The sequence below is a fragment of the Bubalus bubalis genome, chromosome 9, assembly GCF_019923935.1.
Source record: "Bubalus bubalis isolate 160015118507 breed Murrah chromosome 9, NDDB_SH_1, whole genome shotgun sequence".
Lineage (NCBI taxonomy): Eukaryota > Metazoa > Chordata > Mammalia > Artiodactyla > Bovidae > Bubalus > Bubalus bubalis.
Window position 1 is genome coordinate 90,867,283 of NC_059165.1, and position 9,667 is coordinate 90,876,949.

Below are 9,667 nucleotides of genomic sequence, written 5' to 3' on the forward strand. Positions count from 1 at the left end.
AAATGAGTATGTGTGTTTTTTTTAAAGGGGAATGGGCCAGGATCCTCTGTTGGGGTCCCAGGCCTACCCTCTCCAGCCCCTGGCAACCACTAGTCCACTTTCTGTCTCTGGATTTACCTGTCCTAGACGTTCCATACAAATGGAATCACACACTGGGTCTTTTGTGTCTGGCTTCTCTCACTGAGCGTCATGTCCTCAAAGTCCATGTTGTAGCATTTCTCGGTGCTTCATTCCTTTTTCTGGCAGAGTGATATTCCATAGTGTGGATGGCCCATGTTTTGTGTACCCATTATCGGTTGATAGACACTTGGGTTGTTGCCACCTTCTGGCTATTGCAAATCATGCTGCTGAGAACACACACGTACAGATTTTTGTTTGAACACCTGCTCTTATTTCTGGGTAGATCCCAAGAAGCAGACTTGCTGGGTCAGATGATAATTCTGTACTTAACTTACTGGGGAGTGCTTTCAGAGACTTAAGCCTTTTATGGAATATTTGAGACACCCTAAAAATTCCAGAGATTTAATTTGACAAACGCTGGTGTTATCAGTTGAATTTAGCCCCACCCAAAGAAAATCTTGAAGCCCTAACCCCCAGAACCTCAGAATGTGACCTTATTTGGCAATAGGGTCACCGAGGATATAATTAGTTAAGATGAGGTCATCTTGGAGTGTGTGTGTGTGTGTGGGGGTGCCTCTAATCCAATGGGACTGGTGATCCTTATAAGAAGATAAAGTGGAGAAGGAAATGGCAACCCACTCCAGTGTTCTTGCCTGGAGGATCCCAGGGACGGGGGAGCCTGGTGGGCTGCTGTCTATGGGGTCGCACAGTTGGACACAGCTGAAGCGACTTAGCAGCAGCAGCAGCAGCAGACTACTTCAAATTAAGTTCTGAGGGATCAAAAATTATACATGGATTTTCTACAGCAAGGGGCAGGGTGGTCAGCGCCGCTAGCCTCTGCACTGCTCTAGAACCAACTGCAATTTCACAGTCAATGTTAAACTTTTGGGCTAAATTTATACTTTGAATTATGTAACTTGTCTCATATTCAACAAAATGAGATTCTACTTTTTTTTTTTTTACTGTGTGAACTGAATAAAATAAACAAATTGTTATTAACATTAAAAAAAAAAAAAGAAGATAAAGATTTGGACATGGAGAAAGGAGACAGCCATGTGACAACAGGCAGACACTGGAGCAGAGCACACCCCAAAGAAGGCCAAGGATGGTTAGCCACCAACAGAGGCTGGGAGTGGTGGTGGGGGGAGAGGATGCCACCCAAGGAGTCAGAGGAGCTTGGACTTGCTGACAAATTGATTTCTAGCCTTCAGAATTTTGAGAGAATAAATTTCTATTGTTTTTAAGCCATCCAACTGGCGGTACTGTGTTATGGCTGCCCCAGGAGACTGGAAAAGATGGATATTGTCACATACACACACACACGTGTGTGCTTCCTCACCTCACCCCCTCTCTGGCATCGTACCCTCATCGCAGGTTTGGAGTTTACCATTCCTGGTCAGGTCTTTACATAACCTTTAGCACAAAAGGATGTCTTTCCACAAGAATACCATTTTGATGGATTTTTTGTTTGTTTGTTTTAGTTTGTTTTCTAAAGATTTGAAAATGTACAATTCTGTGGTTTCTAGTATAGTCACAAAGTTGTGCAACCGCCAGCACCACTTAATTCCAGAATATTTCATCACCCCCCAAACAACAGCCCCTTCCATGTTAGCTATCATTCCCCATCTTCCCTTCCCCCAGCCCCTGGCAACCACAAATCCACTTTCTGTCTCCATGCATTGGCTGTTTTGGACACTTCATCTAAATGGTATCCCAGGCTATGTGGCCTTTGCAATCTGGCTTCCTTCAATGAGCATCAGGTTTTCAAGGCTCATCTGTGTTATGGTGTGTATGCCGTTCTGCACGTTTTCAAGCTTTACGTAAATTTTCTTACCTCGTCCAAAGCCTTATGTAACTTGCCTTTTCCAGCAATGCTTGGTTTCTGAGATTCTTCAGAGGCATAAGGCCTCCCTTTTGAGCTGCTATATGGCATTCCAGTGCTGTTTATTGAGCCAAAATCAACATTCCTTTTGGTGACAGTGGGTTCCCAGGGGATTCTAAGAGAAACCTCCTAGTACCCAGAGCCTCCTCATCTGTAACCCAATGGGCTCAGAGAACTCTTGCCTTCCTCTCCTCCAGTTGAGGAGACTGAGGAAACACAGGATGAATAAATAAAATATCTGCCCTGCCAGGTCACGATCAGTGCTAGGGAGGAAAAAAAGCAGGGAAGAGAAACTGGGACCTGGTGAGGAGGTAACGTCTGAGCCAAGAGCTGAGGAGGCGAAGGAGTGAACCACTTGGAGATGTGAGAGACGTTCCAGGTGTTGGAGGGGGCACAGCTTGTGCAAAGGCCCTGTGTGTTGAATGAGCAGGGAGGACGCCCATGTGTCTGGAGCAGAGTGAGCCAGAAGAAAAGAGGGAGGAGAAGGGGCCAGGGATGGGGATGTGGCAGCTTGTGCAGGGCCTTGTGGGCAGAATAGAGGACTAGGGTTTACCCCAGGGGAGGTGGGAGCCCTGAAGGGCTGTAGGCAGGGGATGGACACCATGTAGCTCAGTTATGCCTGAGGGTAAGGGTAGGGTAAGGGTTCTCCCCACCTCCGACGGTTGTTGCAAGGATTAAATGAGTGCGCCCAGCAGAGACTGAGCACTCTGGCACTGGCAATTGCCCTATCCTTATTTGTGATCCTTATTTTTCCCCCTGCTCCCCGGGGAGAGCACAGCTGGCCCTGGCAGGGCCGGGACACCTGGGGCCCACCCTCGCATACACACTCCCCGGTGTCGCCTTCCCGGGAGGCTCGGGTTCCCGGATCCCCTTACCCCGGGCGGCTCGGCTGTCGCGCCCTGGGCCGGGGGAGGGGAGGCTGCAGGAAGCGGCGGATCCGGCGGCTGTGGCGGTGGCCCCGGTGACCGAGCTCTTCCTGCCATGGAGACCACAGAGGCCCGCGAGGCCCGGGGGGCCGAGGCTCAGCGCCTGCCCGCGCCCCCGCCCTCGCCCGCCGAGGCCCCGGCGGCGTCCCCGACCCCAGCCGCGCCCCGTGCCCGCCCGCGCCTCGTCTTCCGCACGCAGCTGGCGCACGGCAGCCCCACGGGCAAGATCGAGGGCTTCACCAACGTGCGCGAGCTCTACGCCAAGATCGCCGAGGCCTTCGGAATTGCGCCCACCGAGGTGAGGCCCGCGGACCCCAGCACCCGAGGCCCACTAGTCGACCGGGGACAGGGGTGAACCCTGGACTCTGGGACGGGGTCCCCAGATCCTCCATCTCCGGATGGAGGGGACCCTATCTCCAGATCTCAGAGACTCACCTCTCGGATCCTGCGGTGCCCATACCCCGTGGACCCCCTTTGCACTCCGTGTGCAAAAGGTGAGCAAGTCTTAAGGTTCGTGGATCCTTAGATCGTCCGGAAAACACTGGGCTACCCAGCTAGGAGTGGACCCCAGCCCTCAGGGAAGCGCCTCCGGTTCCTGGGCGCGGCTGGGGACTGGGGTTCCCGGCAGCCCCCTGCCAGGTGAGATGTCCGAGGTCATGGGAGTCAGGGGCTGGGCCGCAGGTGCGTCCCTCAGCCCCCAGGGGGCGCCAGGAGATTTGGAACTAACTGCCTTTAAAAGATGGTCTGGAGTTGTCAGGTCATCAAAGGGTTAAAAGTGGAAGTCTGAGGGAGGATGGAAGAAGGGCGTCCATCTGTCTGCAGCCTCCTTCTCATCCTACTCCTCAGTCTGGGGGTCCCAGTCTCCTCGCCTCCTACTCCATTCTGAGGATCCCATATTCTGCCCTTAAGCATGACTACGATCCTGGGGAAGGCGGGGGTTTCATGCTCTTGTGCTGCAGTATCCCTATCGGGCCCCTGAGCCCATCTCCTGGTTGTGCTGTGCAGATGGTGGGGGATGAGGGCTGTCGTTAATTTGGGGCTCCCTCTCCTCTTGGGGCAGATCTTATTCTGCACCCTAAACAGCCACAAGGTGGACATGCAGAAACTCCTGGGCGGCCAGATAGGGTTGGAGGACTTTATCTTTGCCCATGTGCGCGGCGAGACCAAGGAGGTGGAGGTCACTAAGACGGAGGACGCCCTGGGACTGACCATCACGGACAACGGGGCCGGCTATGCCTTCATCAAGGTGCCCACTTTGGGGTGGGGGGGAGGTGGCTTCCAGGGTGTCCAGCGATCTGGGGTGAGCCCCTGCTCCTCTGTGGTGTTAATGGGCTCTGGGGACCCGAGTGGGGTGGCTGGATGGTGGGGTCCTGTGAATGACTCTGGGTCCCCCGCAGAGGATCAAGGAAGGCAGCATCATCAACCGAATCGAGGCAGTGTGTGTGGGAGACAGCATTGAGGCCATAAACGACCACTCGATTGTCGGCTGCCGCCACTACGAGGTGGCCAAGATGCTGCGTGAGCTGCCGAAGTCTCAGCCCTTCACCCTGCGGCTGGTGCAGCCCAAGAGAGCCTTCGGTGAGGGCCACCTGGGGCCCTGGGGGACAGGCTGGGTGGGGTGAAGCTCTTTCAGAAATGGGTTCTCTGGATGTACGGAGCGGCAAAGGGTCAGGGGATGGGACAAGATGGAAGGGTCTAGATGCCCCTGGTAACAGGACAGAGACTTTCTGGCACTGTATGAGAAACAGGTGGGTTATTTCTACATTGTCATAGAGTCAGCCCAGACATGGGGCCGGGGGAGGCTTGGGAAGACGGAGAAAGGATAAGGAGCTGTCTGGATCTATTCTGTAACCTGACTGGCAGCTTTTAAAGTCCTGCTCTGAGTCTCTGGTGAGTTCTAGAGAGTGGCTTTCATAGGGAATTCTAGAATGGAGCTTTTCAAAGAGAAGTCTGTGACTGGTCCGTGGATGAGATAAGGAGGTCACCGTGCATGTGTGAGTGCTCTGTGGTTCAGTCAGGTCCTACTCTTTGTGACCCCATGGACTGCAGTCTGCCAGGCTCCTCTGTCCATGGGATTCCCTAGGCAAGAACACTGGAGTGGGTTGCCACTTCCTACTTCAGGGCAAATTCCTGACCCAGGGATCGAACCCGTATCTCTTACGTCTCCTGCATTGGCTGGCAGATGCTTTATCATTGAGCCACCTGGGAAGCCCTCACGACTAGGTTGTGAAAGTGTTAGTCTCTCGGTCGTGTTCCACTCTTTGTGACCCTATGGTCTGTAGCCTGCCAGGCTACTCTGTCCATGGATTCTCCAGGCAAGAATACTGGAGTGGGTAGCGGGGAAGCAATGACTAGATTAGGGAGAGCAAATGCTAGAGCAAGATACTTTCTAGACTGTCCCTAAGGAGAATCTGAAGTAGTTTCTTCTAGGGAGAGTCATTTTGAGAGGAGGAAGGAAATTTAAGGGAAGGAAGGATTTCAAACAGGGTCTCTGAGGATTCATCCATGGAAATAAGGAGGACTTTGGAGGGTAGGAATGTTCAAGGGCTCAGCTGGTGGCTTCTGAGTCTTTACGAAGATGTAGCTTCACCCAGAACACACGCACCTCCTCTACTCTGTCCCCTCCAGATATGATCGGCCAGAGGAGCCGGAGCAGCAAATACCCGATGGAAGCGAAAGTCAGCAGTGGGAGGGAGACCCTGCGGCTTCGGTCTGGGGGGGCTGCCACTGTGGAGGAAGTGGTGAGTGGAGGGGATGGGGGGCCTTCAGGGGCTCTTGCACACAAAGTTCTACCGCTGACACTGACTCAGCATGACCTTGGGGAAGACCCTCTCCTTTACTCAGCCTCAGTTTCCCCATCTGCAGAATGGGTTCTTGTCAGGCAGGGCAGTAATGGCGGGACCAGAAGCATTGACTCATGGAAGATCCCAATCTGCTGTCACCAAAGGGGTAGTGGCTTGGGGAGGGGTCTGGGCCGGAGGATCCCAGGCTTCTGACTCTCTGCTTTGCCCCCCATGCCTCCAGCCCAGTGAATTCGAGGAGGAGGCATCTCGGAGGGTGGACGATCTGCTGGAAAGTTACATGGGCATCCGGGACCCAGAGCTGGGTAAGGGGCCAGGGTAAGCTGGGTGGACCCTGGGGGGAGGACAGCCCATGGGGAGGAGGCAGGGATCCCCCCCACCCCAGGGAGAACCCTCACCCACTTCCCCTCTGCTTGGTCTGCAGCATCCACCATGGTGGAGACGTCCAAGAAGACTGTGAGCGTCCAGGAGTTTGCACGCCATTTAGACTCCGTCTTGGGCGAGTTCGCTTTCCCGGACGAGTTTGTGGTGGAGGTGTGGGCCGCCATCGGCGAGGCCAGGGAAGCCTGTGGCTAGTCTGCTCCGGTGCCAAGCGCAGCCCCAGCTCGGAGCCCAGCCCCCCACCCCAGCCCTCCCGGTCAGTTTCCAAAGCCCAGCCCTGCTCCAGAGTCCAGAAGCCCAGACCTGAGATCCAGCTCTGCTCTAGAACACAGCCCAGTTCAGAGACCAAGCCTAGATCTGAGCCCGAGTCCTGCTCTAAAGTCCAGTCCAGTTCAGGGACCAAGCTCAGATCTGTGACACAATGCAGATCGGAGGCCCAGCCCTGCTTTAGAGCCCAGCCTAGCTCAGAGACCAAGCCCAGATCAGAGCCCCAGCCCTACTCTAGAGCCCAGCCCAGCTCAGAGACCAAACCCAGAACTGAGATTCAGCCCTGTTCAGAGACCAAGTCCCCCTTTAGAACCCAGGTCAGTTCTGAGACCCAGTTCATCACTAGAACCCCATCCAGTTCTGAGATGCAATCAAGCTTCAGAACCCAGCTCAGTTCTAGAGCCCAGGATGGCTCTAGAGCCCAGGACAGCTCTGAGGCTAAGTGGAGCTTTGATGTGAAGTCAAGCTTTGGAACCCAAATAAATTTGAAGACCCAGCCCAGTTCTGAAATCCAACCTGGTTCTGGAAGCCAGGCCAGCTTTATGACCAAGCCCTGCCATAAAACTCGATCCAACTCTGCAGTTCAAGATAGCTCCATGACTCAGCCGAACCTGGATACTCAATGTAGCTCAGGAACACCAGGTAGTTCTGGAGCCCACGTAAGACTCAAGAGGAAGTCCAGCCCTGGAAGCCCCTCCAGCTTAGCAGTCAAAGACGGTTCTGAAATGCAACCCTGTTCCCGAACCCAGGCCAGCTCAGGAACCCAGATACACACTTCAGTCCAGCCCAGGTCCAGACCCTATCTGCGTCCTAGGGCCCAGTCCAGCTCCAGTGATGAATCCAGCTCAGAGAACGAGCCCAGCTCTAGCCCCCAGCCTTGTGCAACAAGCAAACCCATCTCCAGGATTCAGACAAGCTCTGGACCCCCACCCACTGCTGGGGCAAGACCTGCCTCCAGAGCTCAGCCTGATGCTGAGCCCCATGCTCATTGCAGAGCACAGAGCAACTCTAGAATGCCATCCAGCTCTGGGACAAGGACTAATCTCCGGGCTTGGCCTCTTTCCAGAGTTCAGTCCACCTCCAGCACTCCACCCAGCTCCAGAACTCAGCTTGGTTCTAGAGCCCAGGCTGGCTCTGGAATCCCACCTGGCTTCAAAACACAGTCAACTGCTGAGACCCAGGTGCATTCCAGAATACAGCTAATATCTGGAACCCGGTCAAGTCCTGGGACCCAGAAGGATGCAGACACAGACTTCAGCTCCACAGCTGTGTCAAACTCCGAGAGTAGGCCCAGTTCAAGGACCCAGCCCTGCCCAGGAGCTCAAAACACCTCTGAGGCTCAGCTCAGCTCAGAAAGCCTGACAAGTTCTAGAAACCAAATCCAGGCCACAACCCAGGGCAGCTCTGGGACTGAGCCAGACTTTGGGAAACAGACCAGCTCTGGAACGCAGGTCATCTCTAGAACCCCTCCCAGCTCAGAGATGCAGATAAGTGCAGGAACTAAGCCCCGCTCTGGAGTCAAGCTCAACTCCAAAACCCAACTCAGCTCCACAGTTCAGTTCAGGTCTGAGATGCAAGCCAGCTCTAAAACCTGGAGCAATTCAAGAGTACAGTCCAGCTCTGGATCCGAAACCGGCTCCAGAACCCAGACCAGTTCTGGAACCCAGCTGAACCCTGAGATTCAGCCCAGCTCTAGGACCCAGACCAGTGAAAGAACTCAGTCCAGCTCTGGAGTCCAGCTCAGCTCCAGAACACAGCCTGCTTCTGGATGCCAACCTGGCTCTAGAACCCAGACAAGTTCTGGAACCCAGCTCAGTCCTGAGACCCAGCCCAGCTCTGGGACCCAGACCAGTGCAAGAACTCAACTCAGCTCTGGAGTGCAGTTCAGCTCCAGAACCCAGTGCAGCTCTAGAATTCAGCCCAGCTCTGAAACCCAGACCACTTCAAACACTCAGCCCAGCTCTGGAGTCCACCTTAGTTCCAGAACTGAATCTGATTCTAAAACTAGAAGCCAGACCAGTCCAAGAATCCAGCTCAGCTCTAGAAAGGGGCCCTGCCCACAGACCCCAGGCCTTGACCCCAGAACCCAGCCTGATCCCACCCCTTATGCCCGACCTCAACACCTAGGCCCACCACCCAGAGCCCCAACTCCAGATCCTAGCCAAATCTCTTGCGCCCAGCCCCAGCCCCATGATCTGGCACGAGGAACCCCGCCCAACCCTAGCCCTGGCCAAAGCCCCTCAACTTCTCCCCTGGCCCCACACCCACAGTCCCCCTTCATCCCCCAGAAACCAGCCCTTTCCCCCAAGCCCCAGCTGGGACCCCAGAAGTCTACCCCACCCACCAAATCCATCATCCCTAGTTTTGCCCCCAGGGTGGCCCTCCTTCGTTCTCAGCCCCTTGAACCCTCATTTGAGGGGCCTGCCCCCTCCTCCATGCTCAGGGAGTCTGGGTTACCTCCACGGGAGTCAGAGCTCCTACCCCACCATGGAGGGCAGTAGCTTGGGCGTGACATAGTTGGGGCCCCCATCCTGCTCCTCCTGCTCCTCCCTGCCTGGGTTGCCCAGAAGTAGCAGGTGACCTCATTCCACACCCACCCCGCACATGGGGTGGGGCAGGTGAGGAAGGGAGGATGGAAACAGCTGATCCTAGGTCTATGGGAGGGCAGTGGGGTAGGGGCGGGCAGGGGAGGCAGGAGGCAGTTTCCTTTTCATGTACCTTGAGGGCTTGAGGGCTCGTGGGGAATAAAGGCATAAAGGCACCTCCCACCCCTGCAGCCTGATGTGTTATTTTGGTGGGTATTTGGGGGAGAGCAGAGGAAGGGGGCTGACACGAAAACACTAGATGCTTCTTAAGTGCCTACTATGTGCCAGGCACCTTATAAGTGCTAATTGTGCAGGTGTTGAGGGCCCTGCAGACACACATCAGTCTGTATAAGATCAGTCTACTTTTATTGAGCAGCTACTGTGGGCCAGGAGCTGCTTGCTCAAGGTGCAGAGTCTGAGGGGCTGAGTGGATAGATGGTGAAACCACAAGCTGATGAAGGCATGCGCTTCATCTGCAGTGGAGGAAGCAGGTGTGTACCCCATGGTCTCTGGGTATCTATTTCGTCCTCTCTTTTCCTCATCTGCAAAATGGGTTTAACCCAGAACCCTCTCCTGGGGTTTCAGGCAGGATTCCAGGAGATCTCAACAGTGAAATGTTCAGGGAAGACTCAATAAAGCGGGTGGGGAGAGGAGTGAGGACCCAGCCCCACCTCTAGGGGCTTCCCCCACTCCCGCCCTAGTCCT

At 54.8% G+C, this 9,667-nt stretch overlaps 1 protein-coding gene across 3 annotated transcripts; it reads left to right on the forward strand.

The window, feature by feature from the left end:
- Nucleotides 1-2,856: 2,856 nt before the first annotated feature.
- Nucleotides 2,857-9,322, forward strand: GIPC3 (GIPC PDZ domain containing family member 3). 3 transcript variants are annotated; one of them, XM_025293184.2, is made up of 6 exons: nt 2,857-3,226; nt 3,989-4,174; nt 4,326-4,506; nt 5,557-5,669; nt 5,953-6,047; nt 6,154-9,322. In XM_025293184.2, the coding sequence occupies exons 1-6, from the start codon at nt 2,984-2,986 to the stop codon at nt 8,876-8,878; spliced, it is 3,543 nt and encodes a 1,180-aa protein (XP_025148969.2). In that variant the 5' UTR covers nt 2,857-2,983; the 3' UTR covers nt 8,879-9,322. The 3 variants fall into 3 exon arrangements, with proteins under 3 accessions (XP_025148969.2, XP_006047945.1, XP_006047944.3); XM_006047883.3 differs by having other exon boundaries at nt 2,859-3,226; nt 5,953-6,034; nt 6,154-6,455; XM_006047882.4 differs by lacking the exon at nt 2,857-3,226 and adding an exon at nt 3,269-3,422.
- The last annotated feature ends 345 nt before the right edge of the window (nt 9,323-9,667 follow it).